Source organism: Aplidium turbinatum, chromosome 16 (genome assembly GCF_918807975.1).
Source record: "Aplidium turbinatum chromosome 16, kaAplTurb1.1, whole genome shotgun sequence".
In the NCBI taxonomy this organism is placed as follows: domain Eukaryota; kingdom Metazoa; phylum Chordata; class Ascidiacea; order Aplousobranchia; family Polyclinidae; genus Aplidium; species Aplidium turbinatum.
In genome coordinates this window covers 15,300,055-15,320,583 of record NC_137487.1, presented here as the reverse complement: position 1 = coordinate 15,320,583, position 20,529 = coordinate 15,300,055, and the positions used below count along the sequence as shown (strand labels likewise).

Below are 20,529 nucleotides of genomic sequence, written 5' to 3'. Positions count from 1 at the left end.
ATTGGACTGGAAAGGCTGAAGTCTAGGGCCTCAAGACTTCGGGACCTCACAATTAACGATGTGCTACGTGGTCTATATGAAAAGATCGTTTAAACAAATGTTTGTAGAATGTTAGGTAACTATAGCGAGTGATGTGTCTTGTACACTGTAAGGAAAAGTGGAAGCATCCAAAGCAGATTTTTAAAATTCTATTGAAAACTGGACAACACGAAACAAGACCATAGAAACTTCGTCAACAAAAACATATAAAAGTAATTCTATTTGAATAAGGTTCTTCTGATGCTTTTCAAGTGAAACAGGCTGTAGTGTAGAGGTTTTAGAATGTAATAACTATATTTGATATAAACGTTCCTCTGTGGTACCGAAAAAAAAAAATTTAAAACTCAACTTTACTTTTAAACTAAATCTTGTAACAATGACTCCACAAAATCTAATTTCAATTTCACTGATTTAGTCGAATACCAAATGTACGTTTTGAATGAAAAATATTATTGTGTTGCTAAATACATAAAAAAAGACCAAAACAAGGTAAAGTTTATCGAAATTATTTTAGGGACAAGCCGGGCCCCCAACAGAACTACTTGCTTTTGTGAATCTCAAATAATGCACTGTTTATTTGCTCTTGACGTTTTTGCTTTGAAGAAATTCTGGTGCCATCCGAATAACTTTTTGTTGTACGTCCTCTACTGGTCAGTGATAGTCAAGGCCCTTGAGTGGATAATTTAAACCCGGTACAAATGAAATTCTCAAACCTCAAATCAAGACACAAATCAAGAAAGAAAATAAAGACAAGAAACAAGACAAGAAAAACGCACTATATTTAAAGAATACGCGGTGATTTCTTCAAGTTTACCGGACCCCTGGGAAAGTTTACGGGGTCCTAAGATTATTCCAGGCCCTGTTCCAAAAGTACTCTCTGGACCCCTCTGTCAACGCTACTGGTGATAGTCCTTGTCCAAATATGATGGCACTGCCTTAGAGTCATTTTTAGGTTAGGGTCAAAAGCACTATGTTGGAGATAATGCAATCAGAGTCGTTTCTTTATCTTTCAATATTTGGAAATAGTTTATCTAATAAAAGAAAGGCATAGGAACGAGAACACGAATACAATGATCGTCGCAGGAACATGGCCTTAGTCATGATTAAGACAATTCAAATGCTCTGCTTAAGGAAGATAATTATTATAAAGGTTTTCGAATGCTTTCTTAGTAATTTCCTTTGTTTTGGAATTTGCAAACACGTTTTTCAGCGGTTGATTGTTTATCATTTGCACGCAAGACAACTTAATTCGGAAATGAACGCAACTTATTTATGAAGTCCACTTATATGGTCTTCCGGTGTGGTAGACTTTATCAAACCTATTGCTATCAATAAACGCCCGTTAATAACTATGAGAAAAAGGTCTAAACGCTTTGGTGCTTATCTTGTAGCTATTCATTTACTTTAAGCATAAAAATATTTTTAATTTTTGTAAAATCTGACACCAAATTGAAATAAATCAGTGTTAGTAAGTATGTTAACCGTTTCAGTCAATACGTCCAGGTAAGTTAGAAATAGGCGTTCGTGAGGGTGTCGGGATTGCAAGCTATGAAAACATTATAGCCTGTCAGTGGTTCTCAACCCTTTTGTCTTGGCGGACCCCTTTTGGTGCCCAGGAAGCGGTCGCAGACCCCTAAAAAAAAATTATATAAAGTTTTAGTATATTAACTGAAACAAATCTTTCATAAGTTTTGAAATGACATTCTTAGAAGAATTTGCTAAACTCGCGATGCATTTATGACAATTGATGACATTGATGAAGTTATGTTTTGACCTATATGTTGGCATAACTTGACCAACCTAGATTACTATTATTATCGATACACAACCACTAAACTACAACGCTCTATAAAATACTCTGGTGCAAAATTTGGAATAATATATCAGTTGAAATTAGCAAATCCTTCTTCACAACTTTTAAAAGAATGTACAAAAAGAAAATTATTGACTCATATTAGGCAAATGCTAAATTAACCTGCTAATCAAACTTGCAATTGTAACGTAGGCTAGGTTGGCCTACCTAAACTTTTTTTTTTAATTTCTTATCATCTTGGACAGCTTCACCGTTATTTATTTATTATTATTTCTTTGTCTCAATAATAATTATCATTGATGAGTTAAGGGTGGCTGCTTGACTTGAAGACCTTGAATGATCACTTCGCAGCCTCCCGCTGCTGTGATGCTATCATCACTTTTATTCGTTTTTTTTATTGTAATCTTTTCAACAGTTTTACTGTACGTTGTGTTTTGATTTATTGTACATCTTTTTCGCAGCGGCCAATGAACAACTATCTATCTAAAAACATCTATAGTTAAATTACAAACTTTGGTTATTAATTTCAACACTTGTGTGTCCATTATCAATTCAATATCAGTGGTTGTTTGAAATACTCGTCTCTATGACTGCAAGGGGCCTCAAAATGGAAATAGCCCAACTGCCTAAGCATTAAGGCTTTCCTTTGTCTAAATGCGGCCCTGACCACATGGAGTGGTTTGTAGGTTACTTGTTGGATGCAGTTAGTTACAGTAGCGGTTCCTAAAACTGCAACTTTTCTCCGCTTTTGCAAAAGATTTGGCACGCTTCACTCGCTCAATCTCAGTGTATTGGTAGGCACTTAAACATAATAAATTATGTAAGGGCAAGAAAGCGCCGAACCAATCAGGAGTTACAGAAACAGCGTTTCAACCAATTAAAAGTTACATTTATAACACAACAAAAACGCAAACATTTCTGATAAGAGTAAGTAGAGTAAGTAAACGTTTCGCCGTCGGCAGCGTGGCCTAAAGAGTTAGAGTTAGAAAAATAGTCAGTTCGATGATGTGTTCAATTCTTATCCCAGCCATAACTCTTTATTTTTCTGTAATTACCAAATAAAGTTCAAAGCAAGGATCAACTCTCTGGCTGAGTGCTAGAATAGTCACAATGACGGCAGCCACTGAAACTTATTCTAGTTAATTGGTTGACGGCATTGGTCACACGTGCTTGCTGTAATAGATTTAGGCCTAAGGGTGGAATGTTTTTGTGTGCCCCTCAAAACGATAAGAAAATATTGCAAATTTCTGAAGTAAACGCATTCCTCCAATATTTTTTAACTGATTCTAATAAAAAGGGCATAAGGTATTGCTTACTGCATTTTGCAAATATGTAAAAATGAAGAAGGAATAAAGGTAAACAGTATTGACAGGCGGGCTGTTTAATGGAGAATAAGCGATTCGAGCTATTGAAGTAAATACCTTGTCGGTTATTTTGCAAGTAATTTGCTGAACTCGTGACTGTTTGAAGATTAATTAAAAAACTTGCACAAATACAGTAGGCCTACAATGTTTTCACAGCCTTCTAGGCGTTCAGTGCAAAAGCCACTTAAGAATATCTGCAATTACATTATCCAAAAGCAAGGGCGCTGCAACGACAAGTAATATCGAGTAACAAATTCACAATAAAAGCATAATAGTAATCAAAGCTATAACAAGCCTATTAGGCTGATTGATCGTGTACGTGTATCCAGTGGTGGGGTGCATCCAGTTTGCGCGAACCGCTTCTTAAACTTAAAAAAGTTTGCAGAACCGGTTTCTGGCCAACTTGTTGAGTGGACCTTATATACTCATCGCACGCATGATTGCAAGGTGCGGCTATATTTAGCTAAACTGAACCGGTTGTCAACTAGATTGAATCCCACCACTGCGTGTATCGAAATAACAGTATAGGACACAATTACGAATATCTCATAAATAAAATCATTCGTTTGCGTTTGTTCATTGCAAATTTTAAGCAAGCTAGCAAAATCCAGGGCTCCATACGCCTCCAAAATTATCTGGATCGGATGAATTGGTTGTGTTAGAAGGTATCGCATCAATGGTGTTCCGTTTTGCAGCTGTGAGAAAGTCTTTCAGAGAATCAAACATCGTTGTGCTGATTGTGGAAGCAATGTTATTGGTTTCGTAAGGATCAGCTGAGCAAAAATATTGAGTTATATAAGCCTTAATATTTTTTGAATAATTGAATATTTTTTTTTGGCAGATTAAATTACAGTTGTAATATTTAATATCTTTTCAGAATTATCGATTCTTTACTGTTTGCATGTTTTTTCAGACCTTCTGATGATCCGTTAGGTGAAACAATTTGTAAAGGCTTCAGATAGTAATAACTATATTTGATTGAGTTATATAAGCTATATTGAAGCAGCCTAAACTTGATTAATACAAGGTAGGCCTATTTCAATGGAAAAAAGATGTATATTTTTAAAATTTTATTGGGATGTAGAATATGAGTTTATATATTGCAGGCAAAACACGATTAAGTGTTCCATTTTCTGAATCTAGATTAAAAAGTCATCAACTATGCCAAACAGAAAAGTGTTGTAAAATTTGGTAACTAGTCTTGTAAGTATTTCTAATGGAAGACTAATGGTCAATGAACGTCTTGCACAACATCCATCTACCACAACGTTTCAGTCTACAAATCACTTGCAATGTTGTTGGCCGGCAGCGGAAAAAGATTAACCCAAACCCGGCTTTGCAAACAAACCAATGGTAATCTCAACCTAAATTAGTTCGAATATCATCCTGCGCAGTTGAACAAAACTGTACAAAGAATAACGACTTCAGCTACGACAACATCACCATCATTTCAATTAAGAATCGAAATTTTTGATTTATTTACAATAACAGCTGAACCTGGATCAATAGCTTAAAGCTCAAATCAGCAAGAATTAAGCAAAAAATAGGTGGAGCTTGCTTTTGAACACAAGTTTGGGGACAAATACCTTTTAAACAAACAACCATACCACTTAGAATACACTTAGCCTACCATCCAAATCGAACACATAATAATCTGTTGTGCCAACAGTAAATGGTCCATAATTGCTTGGGTTGCCAATAAGATCAGTATCGTCTTCTGGGGGCCTCACCCAATCATCAACTGTGCAACATGAACAAAGTGAGATTTCAAGCTTTTACTGTATTTACTTTCTTGAAGAAATGTTTTGTTATTGTATAAAGTATGGACCAATAAAATTACTTGTAGCCTACATTAGTTGAAGCAGCAGGGAAAAATATTACCAAATGCATTTCAGCAGTTGACATTTGAAAGAATTAAAAGGGCAGACAGATGTTCTTCTCAGATATCAATATTGAATGTACATTTTACAACCACGAATAGTCGTAGAAAGCAATCTACACTCATCTACAGTATATAGCAGGAAACAAAACAACCATATGATTTAAATTTAAGGTCTGGTGCTAAGTATAATCTGACGGACATAGGCTAGTCTAAAACGATCTCGGTAGACTGTTTGTAGAATTTAATGGAATTTGATTAAATTTGCGTAAGCTAAAATAGCCAGTATGGAATGAAAGGCCTTCAGGTTATGTGGTCCATCTTCCTCCAATGCATATCAACATTAGAAGCCTGCAGGCCCTATAGAATAGAATATTTGCTCAATGCTTAGAACATTAAGGTTCTTATATATTGATTTTTGCAAGGCCAAATTTAACGCGGTCATATTGTATTAGTCTTTGAAATGTTTTGAAAAGTCCTTGAGTCAAAAAAAAATGTATGAAAATGACATGTTGTCAAAAAGGCGACATTTCCTCAAGCAGACATTGGATTGGCAGATGCGGTGCAGATAAAATAACGAGCTTCATGTGGAATAGCAACTCTGTCAATGGGTTACATGAGTCTAAAAAAAATTATTTGCCAAGTGTTGCTCGTTTATTTGCGTGCGTGCTTCCTAGCCTATGTCTTGCCAGATTAGTGAAGAGGCTGTAACAAAAGTTAAGTTAGGTTCTCTTACGAGCTCCAAATCCTCCAGGGTCTCCTTCGATTAGTTTGTATTTGCCAAGTCGAATAGCTGCTTGTGGTATAACCGTGCTTCTCTTTTTAGAGGAGTGGGATTTAGTTACTACATTGTACACCAGATCCGTCCTGATTAATGAAGAACTTAAATTACGGAAGCATATAAATATTATTTATTGACTACTATTATTAAATGTACGGTATAGCCCAGGGGTGGGCGAACTACGGCCCGCGGGCCGCATGCGGCCCGCGAGACCATTTTATGCGGCCCGCCGGCACTTGCAGAAACTACTAATCATCACTTACTATTTTAATTAAACAGATTACATGACAAAATATTATTCCCTTTACGAGTGTGTTTTTCTCTTCACTTTCAGTGCGTAAACACACACGTCAGTCGCGCATGTATTGCAACATGCTCTCACGCATTGTTTGATTCAATTGTTTGATCATAAAATACAAATACGGTAGCAGCTACCGTAGGCCTACCAGTAGGCTACTTCTACTTTCCTCCAAATGGCTTTTCATTGTTATTTTAGACGTACAGTTTAATGTTTTCCACTTCTACAGGATTTTTGTTAAAAAATAAAAGATTTATATTTTTACTCTGTTAAAATAATGAGTGCTGAGAAGCGAAAGATTGAAAACGAAAGTCGTGTTTTCATTTTCAATAAGGAATGGACTGTTAAATACTATTTTGTCAAAATTGGGAATAAAGCAGTTTGCTTGTTGTGCCGTGAGTCCGTGGCTGTTTTTAAGGAGTACAATTTAAAAAGACACAACCAAACCAGAAGATTGTGAAAAACTGTGAACACTTGCACAAGTCTCATTAACTTTTGTGATGATGATTGCATAGCTTTAAACGTAACTGAGTGTGAAATACAAAAATTGTGTTTAATATGAATGCGTTTATTTACCAGGGTAAATTTTCCTATTTTGTAATGAGAGTGTGCGGCCCCCCGGCTGCAACATTTTTTCAAATGTGGCCCTCAGTACAAAAAGTTTGCCCACCCCTGGTATAGCCCAATATAAGTCTATTAGTTTGCTCAAATACACTAACTCACTAATTGTAAAATGTATGATTGGATCAATGCAGCGCACCTTGTTCAGCAAGCAAAGTGCAATCACTACTTTGTCGTCGTTTGAGCATTCTTGAACGAAAGTCCATCTTTATACCAGTCCAAGTTGGCAATGTTTTATGGACTTCACCTAGACGAGGTTATAGCAAGCAGGCAGTCTTTGGTCTCAAGGTCCAATAACTATTTGTTCCAGACAATTGTTCACCTAATCAAACGTCATATAAAAACCGTTCAGGTCTACTGAATCTTACGTCATGGAAATTCCTAAAACATGAGCCAAAATTGCACCATCGTCCGTAAGACTTGTGTCAAACCTGTTTAAACCTGTTTCAGTTGAAACCTGTTTAAACATGAAATATTGCGTCACGAACTGCTGACGTGCCTTTGAGTTATCACAAATTTTTCTGATTCATTCTGAAAGTTGTTTGTTGGAAGTCGGTCGCACATTTAACTGGTTTATTTGGTGCTTGCTAGCTGGACAAATTCTCCGTCTTTTATCCAAGTAATCTGTATCGTAGTGACAGTTTTTAGAGGTGTAAGGAGTTGCATCTCGATTTCGATAGCCGCGGGCTAATTTTACAGGAATACACTTATTGAATAGACGTTTCAAGGAGTGTTTCTTTTTCGGTCACTACATGCAGACAAACGGATCCGGGAACTTTATGTTACAATTTTCCCACGAAGAGATTATGGTTTACCGCTGTGACCATAAAAAATAAAAGACGAGTTCTTGTCAGTTGGTAGGTCAAGAAGAAATTAAAGCAATAAAAATAAAAGACGAGTTCTTGTCAGTTGGTAGGTCAAGAAGAAATTAAAGCAAGAAAAATAAAAGACGATTTTTGTTAGCTGGTAGGCCAAGAAGCACTTGAAGGCATAAAAATAAACGACGTGTTTGTTGTCAGCTAGTGCAGAAGAACTACTTAGAAGTACAAGAAATAATAAAAGAAGATTTGTTGGTTGGTAGTCTACACTCTTACAGAAGCAAAGAAAAGTAAAGACATTTCTTCTCAGTTTGGTACTGAAGAAAAATAACTTTGACATTCATTGGCAAGAAAGAAGATTAAAAGACAATCCATCTGTGCTTGTAGATTCAAGTGGAAGAATCCAAGCAAGTTTTGTGGACTTTAGGACTTCATACCCGTACAGCTACGGTATCGTGCATTTAAATTCTTTTTTGTATTTTTTCGGTCTTTGCAGTTAAGTTTTTTATAACTACTGTAGCCTAATAATTTTGTGTGTTTGTGTAACTTAATTTTTTTAATTGTTAATTTAGCCCCAACATTTAATATGTCTACACTCGGTGGCGACAGGGACTCGACCGCCGTAGACTCGACTGAGTTTAAGCCTGATGATGTTCTTTGCGGTCGGGCAGGCCATTCTGGGGAGGGACCCAGTAACGATGAGGCTAAGTCAGTTCGAGAGGCCCGGCATCTTAGAAGGGATATTTTGACTGAAATTGGGGAACTTTCTGTAGCCCTAGGTTCTTTGAGTGATAAGCAGGAACTGTTAATTTTTAGATCTAAGTTATCTACTTTAGAAGAGGAATTACGGCATTTCCATGCTCTTTTGACTAAAATCTTTAACTCTGCAATCTTGGCAGAACTTCGTGATAGGGTAGATCCCGAATTTAACTCGTTAAAAAATAACTTTGAACAAAAAGAAAGTGAGTTCTCAGATATGTTGGATGCTGACATACATCCTGAGGATAGCGCCTCAAATGTAAGCACTAGGATGTCTAGGACTTCGTCTCGGATAGTGGCACAAATTAACCTGCAGCTAAGACGAGAGGAGCTCCAGATACAAGCTGAGGCCGAAGCGAGAGCTGCTGAGGCTGCCGCGAGAGCTGAGGCCATTCGAGCTGAGGCTGCCGCGATAGCTGAGGCCGAAGCGAGAGCTGCTGAGGCTGCCGCGAGAGCTGAGGCCATACGAACTGAGGCTGCCGCGAGAGCTGAGGCCATTCGAGCTGAGGCTGCCGCGAGAGCTGAGGCCGAAGCGAGAGCAGCTGAGGCAGCCGCGAGAGCTGCTGAGTTCGCACTCAAAGACGCTCAGTTGAGGGCTGAACAACGTAAAGAGGTAGTTTTAGCTGAATATCGATCAGAGGTGGGCTCTCGGCGTAGCTCTAAGAAGGGCTCTTCTAGGCATTCCAGAAATGAACATCAATCGCAGTTTAATTTACATAACCTTTTCCAAACGCCCGTTCAACCTGTGAGTGGACCAGGGCAATCCACACGTTTTCCAGCTGTTTCAGGAGGTCTCGGGGCCGCGGCTAAGGGTCTTCCGAATGCTGTAGAGCCAAGGTCTGCGAATTACAACCGAACTCCTCCCCCAGAGCGTACAGGTCACGGGGCCGCCATTAGTAGTAATGCTTTGCCCCCTTCACAGTTTTCTGCGCCGCTAGGTTTTGATCGCCCAGCTACACGTAATTTGGGTGGTTGTGAGAGGCGTATCGCGTCTCCTGATTTTAACGTGTGTGAGGATCGTGATCGGGCTGTGCACGTGACTGAGCCCACTCAGCCCCTTAAGGGATATAGCTTGTCTTCTCCCGCTAAATCGAGTTCTCAACAGCAGGATTGCTTTTTTGAATACCGGTACCAAAATAGTAGGACGTTTTTCGATAAGGCGGCCTTGATTGGTTACGATGGTAATAATATGCCATTTATCTTCTTTAAAAATCGTGTTACGGCCTTAATGGCAGCTTCGCCCTTTAAGGGGACTCGTTTGACTTTGTTACAAGCAGCTTGTGTTAGGACAGCTGCGCAAACGATTGCTAATTTGGTTTCTGACACCCCTGGCTTGTCAGAGGAAGACAGGATAGAAATGTCGTTAGCTCGCTTGTCCCAGCGTTTTGGGGTTCGTGGAGGTCTTTTCGCAGAACCAGAAAATTAGAAAGTATCGCTATGGTAGCAAATTGACTTCGACCTCTTCCAGTGATCTGAAAGAGTTTAAAGATGAATTATCGCAGTGCTTGCTTTACGCGCAAGCTTATGGTCAGCGTGACAAATTGGAAGGACGTTTTGTTTTGGATTTGGCTAAGCGACTCCCGTTTGACGCTAAGCAGCGATATCTTGACTTTTTAGGTGATCAGTATGGTGGCACTGATGAGCCTACTTTTCAGAGTTTGTTTGAATTTGTAGTACGGAAGGAAACGCGTAAGTCGACTGATTTTAGCATTATGCTAATGGGCGATTCTGGTGAGTCGCAGCAATTTAAAAAGTTTGGCAAAGGAAATTTGCCTTCATGTCCTGTTTGGCAGACGTCCGTAAAACCCATGATGATGTGATGTCAGGGAGTTCGCAGTACTCGACTGTTGTTGGCGCACCGCGCGGTGGTGAAGCCAGACGTAAAAACCTACCGGCATGCATTTGTTGTTCGTCACGTGGTCAAGTTGAATATCATTTTTTGTCTAATTGTAAAGAATTTTTGCGCTTGACACCTAAAGATCGGAGAGATGTCATTGTGAAAGCTGGCAAATGCTTGAATTGTTTGCGCCAGCATATGGTTAGGGATTGCGTTCATGCAAATAACTGTCGTAAGTGTGGGCCTAACAACGATAGGAAACACTATTTTCTTCTGCATGATTTTTATGTGACGTCACGTGATTCTCTGGATTCGGTTGGGAAAGATGATGCTCGTGCCAGAGTTCCTGTGCGTAATGTTAAGATTGGAAATGTTAAAGCAGCCTTTAACCGCGTTACTGCTGCTCGTGTTTTGAATCCAATGACTGGCAAATCGAAGTTGGTGTATTGTCAGCATGATCCTGGTTCGCAGTTGACGTTTGTTTCGAGTGATTTGGTGTGTGAACTTGATCTTAAACCGTACGATAAAGCGTCGTTTAAAATGGATACCCTGGCTGGTCAGAAAGCTACTTGTGCTGACCTTGTCAAACTCAACATCCAGTCGTTAGAGACAGATGAACTGTTTTGTGATATAACCTCGGTGGTTAACCCAGCTTGGGCTGATGATGTTAAAACTTTACCGCATAAACAAGATTTAAATGGTTTCCGTCATTTTCATGACGTGAATATGTTTCATTTGAATGATTGTAGTACTGTAGATGTACTGATTGGCAACGACAACGCTTATTTGATGTGTGCAAAAGAAGAGCGTGTTGGTGAAAATCGTAGTGAACCGCATGCTTTACTCACTCCTCTCGGTTGGTTGGCTTGTGGTGGTAAGTCACCCTTAGAGGAAAGCGTTGCTAAAGTGTGCAGAGTGCAGACGTCTTCAGAGTCGGATGTCATCTCTGGCTTTCAGCGTAAAATTGAGTCTCGTGATATGGAAATAGCAGACCTGAATAAAGTCATTCAAGATTTGACGTTGCAAAATGAAACCTGTGAATTGTCTCGCAATGATAAGTTGGCTAGAGAACTTGTTGAACCGAATATTGAGTTGAAAGATGGTCGATTTGAGATACCTGTTCCGTTGATGGAAGATATTGATCTACCTAACAATTTTGTGTTGGCGTCAGATAGAGTTGCTGCTTTAAGAAAGAAAGCTTTAAAACAACCTGAACTTCGTGATTTCCTTACTGACACCATGAAAGATCTTAAATCAAATGGTTATATTGAGCGTGCTGGTGAAGCAGGAAATGTGAAGGGTTCTGAGTGGTATTTACCATACTTTGTGACGTCACAATTAAAAAAGCGCATTGTTTACGATGGCAAGTCTGAATTTCGAGGAACTTGTGTTAATGATGTAATGTTTTCGGGTCCTGACTTGTTAAACCCTCTGGTAGATGTCTTGGCTAGATTTCGGCTTGGTAGATTTGGTCTCATGGCTGATGTGACTAAATGCTTCTTTCAAATGAAGTTACCCGAGTTGATAGAATCAGCTGAATTTCACAACGCCCTGAGACAGAGAGAGATAATCAGGGAATTTATACCTCCGTATGCTCCGGCGCAAGGTGGCGCCTGGGAGGCAATGGTTAAACAATTTAAAATTGCATTTTTTCACATTTTGGACTCTTCAAGCCGTAAGCCCAATTTTATTGAACTGCTTACGTACACAGGCAGTGCCGTTCGGATCGTGAACGAACGCCCTTTGGTACCTTTGAGTGACGACCCTAGGGATTTTACTGTCATCACCCCTGCCTCACTTTTGACCCCATACTTAGACCCATACTGTGCTGTTGGGCAACCACATGATCGTGACCAATTAAGAAGGGATTATCGGTTCAATTTGTCACTTTCTCAGCAGTTTTGGAGTAAATGGATCGATTTTTACTTGCCAGGTCTTCAGGGCCGGAAAAAATGGCTAAAAATGGCCGAGAATTTGGAGCCTGGTCAACTTGTAGTGGTAGGTTCTCTCCAAGACATTGGTAAACGTGGGAAGTATCAACTTGGAAGGGTGCATGAGGTGGTCCCACAAATTAGGAAAGGGAAGCCTGTGGTTCGTAGAGCTAAAGTTGCCATCTGCAACTATGATGAGAGTACGGGGAAAGTGAAAGTAGACTACGTGTTGAAGGATATTTCGTGCCTCGCCCCCGTAAAGAACACCTAAGTGTTAGGGTTTGAGCCTGGTTTTGTCTGCGGTGGCCGACACTTGTCTGAGCCCAGAACAGTCGGTTATTATCGCAACCATTGTATATAGCGTCATTTTTTGCGTGTACCTACTACCTATGGTACCAATTTCATGTATCGTCGTGTTTATTCTTATTGCTGTTCATTCTTTGCATGCCCTTTGTATTTGCGTATTAACTTAAACGTGAGTGATTCAAACAATTTGTGTATCATGTGTTTTTATTCATTGGCTCACAATTGTCGTCAATTCTTTTTTAGTTATGCCATGTCAGACTGTCATAACTAGGGGCCGCTATGTTCCAGACAATTGTTCACCTAATCAAACGTCATATAAAAACCGTTCAGGTCTACTGAATCTTACGTCATGGAAATTCCTAAAACATGAGCCAAAATTGCACCATCGTCCGTAAGACTTGTGTCAAACCTGTTTAAACCTGTTTCAGTTGAAACCTGTTTAAACATGAAATATTGCGTCACGAACTGCTGACGTGCCTTTGAGTTATCACAAATTTTTCTGATTCATTCTGGAAGTTGTTTGTTGGAAGTCGGTCGCACATTTAACTGGTTTATTTGGTGCTTGCTAGCTGGACAAATTCTCCGTCTTTTATCCAAGTAATCTGTATCGTAGTGACAGTTTTTAGAGGTGTAAGGCGTTGCATCTCGATTTCGATAGCCGCGGGCTAATTTTACAGGAATACACTTATTGAATAGACGTTTCAAGGAGTGTTTCTTTTTCGGTCTTTACATGCAGACAAACGGATCCGGGAACTTTATGTTACAATTTTCCCACGAAGAGATTATGGTTTACCGCTGTGACCACTACTAAGTAGCAGCAGAAAAATCTCACGACAGAGAAACTTGGCGCTTCATTGCCTTCAACCCTCGAGGAGAAGAAAGAACTTAATGATGGGTGATAATGAGGAACGTAGCCTAGATGCTGAAATTAGACATATTCTTTGCTGTGGTTCCTTAAAAGCAAACCAAACTTTACTTTTTACTATTCGCATAATTATTCGTAGCAAGAACAACATTACCTTGGCGATGCTGTGTTGTCAGATAGAGCTTCCCATACGTTCTTTCCATCAATGTCTGCAGGAATATTGCTAGCCTCTTTGTTATTGGCCAGGTAAATAAATGTCGCAAATAAATCTGTCACATGAACCACCCTATGTTTGACAATACAATAAAGTTTTATACTCTGATGAAGGTAAAATACAGCCAACAATTCAAATTTCTTTTGAATGTACGTAAACGTCAGTAAACGGGAATATTTTTTCAATATTAAATTTTTCATACTTGTGTAGGCTACATATTAAAAAAAATTTTAGGAAAGAAAAGGCGGTCTTAAACGTATTTTATATGCAAAAATATATTAATTGTGATTTTCCTTTCTTGAAGGAAGCCTTCACGCCTTGGTCCACATTTTTGTTTGCAAAACATCTAGAAGTCAGCTAGTAAAATAAATGAAGTCTGTATCTACACAACAGGTAAAATATATGTTGATTAGTAAACTCAGTTGTAACCAAAATTATTCAACTCACCCGTTGTGAACGTATCCTTTATTGGATAGCAAGTTGCTTGTCACAAATGCTGGTACTCGATAGCCTCCTTCCCACAAAGTGCTCTTCCTTCCACGGAGCGGATAATTATTTCCGCTTTGTCCGCTTCGTCTTGCTCCTCCGCCATTCTAGTCAAATTCGGGAGAAAGATCAATGTTAATCAAACCCTGAGAAAAACGACGGACAGATTATGCAAAAGGTCAGTAAAACACATCTCGCTGATGGCACTGAAGTCAACCATTTTCAATTTACATTTTTTAACGACTTACATCGGAATAGAAAACGAAAACTGTGTTGTCCCAAAAACCATTCTCTTTTAAAGCATCGACGAGACGTGCGATTTGATCATCGAGAGCAGTGATCATGCCAAGGTAAGTTTTGCGATTTCCACCTCTAAGTAAGGATGAGTAAAGATCAGTGTACGAAGAATCGACCTACAATACAGAGCACTGATTAACATCGAGTTTTCCGTATATTTATATAGTAGTCCCGCTTATTAAGCCCACAGTTACTAGGCCCACCCGCTTATTAAGCCCAACTTGTTCCGGTCCAAAATGACTAAACGTATAGGAGTGGTAGAGATTTGTCTCCCTCTTCCCACTCGCTAAAAAAGTCCAAAATCGTTGGGTCCCGAGGTGGGTTTAGGTCTAATAAGGAGGAACTACTATATCAAAAATATGTTTGAGTTTCAATAAATTGCAATAATCAAGATATCAAGGAAAAAATATACCTCAAATGGAATATGAGGAGCATTGTAAGCCATGTACAAAAACATGGGACTGTTCGGATTGTGATTCTCTATTTTATCGATGGCAGCATTGGTGAAGTCAGTGGTAGTGTATACTCCAAAGGAAGCGTTGTTCACAGCAGTGTCATTGCGATAATCTAAAGCTTCTGGAATACGAAAAACGGATGATATAAGCTGCTGTTATCATTCATCACAGCAGGCTATACACAAACGTGTGTCATGTTACAATTGCCTACACAATTACTCTAATTAAAATAAATGGATACCACCTCGCGTAGGCAGATTACGAAGGACGTAACCACGGGAAGCTTAAGGGAGCAATTGCCTCCTCAAAATTTTATCTTCTCTCCCCAAAAAATATGTTTTCAATAGTATTACAACGTTTTTAATGACGTTGCATCATATGTTGAATGTCGTTTTATAAATGTTTAGCTGCATTCATTACTTTTTATTACATTCGCTATATTTTGAAAAAAATTCTTTATTTCAAACATTAAAATATTTGCAGCCCAACAGTTGCATTTTCCCCCTTAAATCTTTTTTCTAGCTACGTCACTCCAGGTTACCATATTGTAATGTTTATTTGGTGAAAGAAAACACAACTGGGTTGAGTTTAGAATGAATTGAGTTCGGTAGGCAATAATTGTTTTCTGTAAGCGATCACGATAAGTATTTATTTGTTGTTGCAAAATGATAATCTAGCAACTTAGGCTAATAATCTATAAATTACAATTACTCTCACGCAAGACTACAGATTTTTTCGCCCCACTGCAGTCTCATGCAACTTGCAGCGAATGAATATGTACAGCAGTGACGATCGGTGAGGGAAAGCAAGGAAAGCAGTGCTTACCTGAGCGAAAACTATGCAAAATATAATGACTGAATTCTAGGTTTAACTTCTTATTATTTTTATCAAGTCTATTTTAACTTGAAAATTACTGTGTTCGTGACTAGAATTACTCGTAACTCTTGTGAGTAGTCTAAGTTCTCACCAAACCGCATTTCTTGCCTATAAATGCCAATTAACGCAAACGCTTTTGTCAGAAACCATCACTGAAGCTCCAGGGAAATCAACTTTCAAAAGTGCTTACCCTACATTGAAAAACGCCTTCGTTTTATCCAATCCTCAATCGTTTTGCAAAACGACACCAGCTGCTTAGCCAATCAGATGTGCTATCTGGTGTTATGGTTAAAATTGCTTTCCCAGTGACGTCAATGCGTATCTCATAGCGACTGCTTTTGGTTTCAGGCGAAAGGATACAGCCTCTACGCATGAGTGATTTTCGGGCTTGTAACTATAGGCTACTGAGTACGCTGAAAATAAAGCTGGTTCTCTTACCAAAAAAAACATAGATTCTACAATAAGACATGCAATTCCAAAGGGTACATTAACCAACCAGTACTGAAACAGCACAAGTGTTTTTTTAATTCTTTGGGTCAATAGACTGACATCACAAGTTCAGAGCAAACATACTTGTGTTCTTCAAGAATGGACTAGCTTAATTTAGCCTATAGGCTAATTATTTGCTCTTTACTAGTGCACCAGTCCAATGCATGTCGTAAATGCTTACAGATGACATTGACAATAAGTTTTTGTGCTTAGTCTAAAAAAGCAGCCAACATTCTAGACTAGTCCCAGTTTGATTGATTGATTGAATCTTTATCCTCGGACTGGGAAAGTCCGAAGATTTTGTTTTGGAAATGCTCTCAGAGCGCACCAAATTGGAAGTGTTTTTCAAAATTTTCTGGGGGAGGCCCCCCAGACCCCCCGCTGGAAGTGTTGCCTTCGGCAACACGCCTTCGGGCTTCGCCCGACGGTTACGCCCCTCGTGCCTACTACCTTGCTGCAACATATTTCCAAGTTGCTTTCCCAATGGTTTAAGCCACCGAACGTCACTGATGTACAGTAGCCTATATCAAGAATCGTATGTAGGTTATTTATAAAGACAAATAGCTAAAGTCGTTGTTCCGACAATTTTCACCAAATCAAACGTCATATAAAAACCGTTATGGTCTACTTAACCTAGCTGGCATCTTACGTCATGGAAATTGCTAGAAAATGTCCAAATATTGCACCATCGGTCGTAAGACCTGATGAAATATTGCATCACTACCTTTGAATAACGGTTTGAATTGCGTGACAATGTATTTCATTATTGCGTCACAGTTACTGTCTACGTGCATTTGAGATATCGCAAATTATTCTAGTCAATCGTAAAATTGTTTGTTGGAAGTCAGTCGCATATTTAACTGTTTGCTTTGTGCTTGCTAGCTGGACAAATTTTCCGTCTTTTATCTAAGTAATCTGTTCTGTAGTGACAAGTTTTAGTGGTGTACGGCGTTGCATCCAATTTCGACAGCTTTGAGGCTATTTTTACAGAAATACAATTTTGAAAAGACGTTTCGAAGGAGTGTTTCTTTTTCGGTCATTATATACAGACGAACGGATTCGGGAATCTTATGTTACAATTTTCCCACGAAGAGATTATGGTTTACCGCTGTGACCAGTCGTAGTGTCGCTAAGCATTTAAACTAACAAATACTACCATGTCCGCCCCCAGCTGTCTCGTGGGTGTAATAGCTGATTTCTCCATTGTAAAATCCATAGTGTGAAGAAAAACCCCTAAACACATGCACAAGTTCATGCAAAGCAACTTCATCCGCAAAAACAAAACAAAAATTGTTGAAAGTGTTGAACGCTAAAATGTGAGAAATTTCTCACACAAAAGTGTCAGGAGTTTGAAATGTAAAGCGCTGTTATAACATACGGTTACATTGGGTACGAATACAAAACGCAAAACTTATCTTTACCGTTGTAGAGGAGTGTAAGTTTCATTACAAAATCCCAGATGCCATTTTCCAACCATATAATTAGAGTATCCAGCGTTTCCAAGATATTCAGGAAGAAGAGTCAAATCCAAAGGAAGGCCGTTGGTTTGGGAAGAAGTGACAACATCTTCCTGAATACCGAAAAGAACAATAATTAAATTATAAAACTAAGCACTAAATTTTATCTGCAAGAAAAATGTTTCAAGTAATACAAAGAAAGCAAATGTCACGCAGCTACAATAATTGTGGAATTCTTTATTCAAAGACTGAAAAAGCTTCTTTGAAAGCTTGATTCTGACCGTTTTTTTTTTTTTTGCATTTCTCTACAACTTTTACCACAGACGCGTGCCCACTGCCCAATCATAAAGACCAACGGTTGAAATTTGGTTTTTGATAAAATGTTGTTGTTTTTAAATTGTAGGCTATCATCTTTGTGGTACCGCTAAAAAGATAGCTGTCCTTGAAATGTAGGACTATTGCAGTACACACCAAGAGTTGAATCATAATTGCATGATCTTACCGTTTCTTCGTTGGCAGAGTTTGATGTTTATCGGCAGATCTTTGGAGGCGAACAATTAAGTTATGATATTTACTTTGGTCTTTTCATGCTACTCCACAGCCACAGCACACAAATATCACCATAAAGTCACATGCAAAACTATAAAAAAAACTTATTATTAACTTATAAAGAAGACTACGTCACATCTAAGATAACATCTCAGCTACATTCTTCAACAGACTGACTGAAAACTAGTCGGTCTAATCACTTCGATTTCAGAACGTGAGTCGAAAGCCCAGTATAGGCCCAGGCAAAGCACATTTTGCTCGTAATTTTATAACTAACCCTAATGATTCAGAAACCACGCAATTTATAGAATCAGGCCTTGCACCCTTACTGGATCGAGCATCCTTTGTTAAGGACTTTTATCTTAAGCACACAGAGAATCGCACACCGAAAATCTCAAAGCTTTGTCTTCACACCAGTGGATTGTTGAACTTTTGACGAATAATCTAGATTCGAAAACTAGAAAGCAAGAACTATTTACTGTACCTGCATTCCAATTCTTATTGGGTAGTATCCGGTAAGCAATGCTGCACGTGAAGGTGTACAAACTTCTTGGGCGTATGCTTGTTCCAGTATTACTCCATCTGCAGCCAGATCCGCTATGTTTGGCATTATAACCTCATTGTTGTGCCAACTCACATCGTTAAAACCTGAAAAAAAAGCATTGCATATTTTGTGATATGCATTCTTATGCTTAATGGTTAAAAATTGAGATTAAATGCTCGGCGAAGCACGCACGAAATCTCATATTTTTCAATCAGAATGGACCTTACAGCATATCCACATTCTACCCCCCTTGCAATTTAACAAAACAGAGACAAAACATAAAATCTATTAAAAGTCTAAACCAAAATTGAACGCTAGTTGAAAGTATCAAAAATGGGAAAAACCAACTGAAAAAGGTGATCTGGTACTATGACACATCCTCAAATGGGCGATCTACCTAATACAGAAAGCAATATCACTAAGAAAATAAATCAATAGCTTTTTTTTTAAGGTTCAGACCAAGGAAAAAAAGCCATTGATTTATTTTTCTAGTTGAAAGTATTTTGTAAGTTTAGACTTGCTGTATTAAAACTTACCCAAATCATCTACAAATACCAGTACGATATGCGGAGCGGATCCATCAGCTGAAAAAATACACTAACTTTGTTATAAACACAGGATAAGCCTACGTACTAGACTAAAATGTTTCAAAAACGCATTGTGGAATGACATAGAAAACAGTCTACAAAAGTTTATAAAATTGTAGAATGTCCAATAACCTAAGATTGTGGCAAAAGTTTGAAAGCAAATAACTTTGGTTGTCAATGTAGGCCTACTATAATTTTGGAGCCTACTCTGAAGCAGTTTATATGTTATCCTGCTAAACAAAAACTTTTGTTGGTGCAGGCTACCGCACTTACCGCTGCGCAAAGCAACAACCCAAAATACAAGCAACAGATGAATTGATATCTTCATTGCTGATGGCAATACAAGTTTTATTTTGTTACATTTGAGAAAAAGTTGAATATTTAAAAATGAATAAACTACGTTTCAAAAGTGCAATTATTATTGTAGCCTACAGAAAAACGATAACTATTTTATTGCGCTTTTCTAACAATCTTTGGACTGTTTTCTGCTATAGGCTACGCTGATAACTAAATATATCCCTGATATATTTAGATTTCACTGATATATAGCAGTGAAACGCAGATTGCTTTCTTTTTTTTATACCTGCCCTGAGAAAAAAAAAGCTTTGTCGAAATACGTAAAAGGAACCGGAAGCCCGTATTAGTCTGTGTTATCACAGATATTGCACAAACACAAAGAAATATCAGGCTTTCAAAATAATCTTTTGAAAGCTCATTGGTAAATACGCTGCTAAAAACGAAATAAAAGCAGCTTATGTCGCCACTTGGCCAAAACCTATTGCTGGTTTACAAATACAGTCAGTGTTGGGCGCGATAACTCATTTTTCAGTTAAGCGATAACGATAATCGATAAACAAAAAATGCCTAAAGCGATAACGATAAACGATAAATCAAAAAAAAGTTAAGCGATAACGATAAACGATAAATTATCGCCGATAATGTCCGATAACGATAATTTTTTTTTTCTTGATTAGCGCTGCCCCATTCCATGCAGCACGAACTGTTTTCATCAACATGACGAAAAATCGAACATAATATAAGTTACTGTAGTGTAAAGGGACAAAACTTTTTTAAAGTTATGCATGAATAGAATCGCAAAAGCGGCAGTAGGTATCGAATCTTCAACCTCTTGATCCAGAATCAAACCACTGAGGTAACCGCCGTGCTTATAATTATACCTTCAGATACCAGTTGGCTGCTTTTATCAATTGAGTTACACTGCCGCTTACGTGCAGTAGGCAAAATGAATAAATCAAATGAAAAT

General features: G+C 38.4%; 1 protein-coding gene across 1 annotated transcript; it reads right to left on the bottom strand.

The window, feature by feature from the left end:
* Positions 1-2,630: 2,630 nt before the first annotated feature.
* Positions 2,631-19,593, bottom strand: LOC145785256 (arylsulfatase I-like). The gene is made up of 12 exons (XM_082596937.1): positions 19,539-19,593; positions 19,215-19,262; positions 18,619-18,782; positions 17,550-17,698; positions 17,285-17,361; positions 14,721-14,884; positions 14,260-14,424; positions 13,973-14,118; positions 13,466-13,597; positions 5,832-5,962; positions 4,847-4,957; positions 2,631-3,989 (listed from the first exon to the last, which is right to left on the bottom strand). The coding sequence occupies exons 1-12, from the start codon at positions 19,591-19,593 to the stop codon at positions 3,814-3,816; spliced, it is 1,518 nt and encodes a 505-aa protein (XP_082453063.1). The 3' UTR covers positions 2,631-3,813.
* Positions 19,594-20,529: the final 936 nt, after the last annotated feature.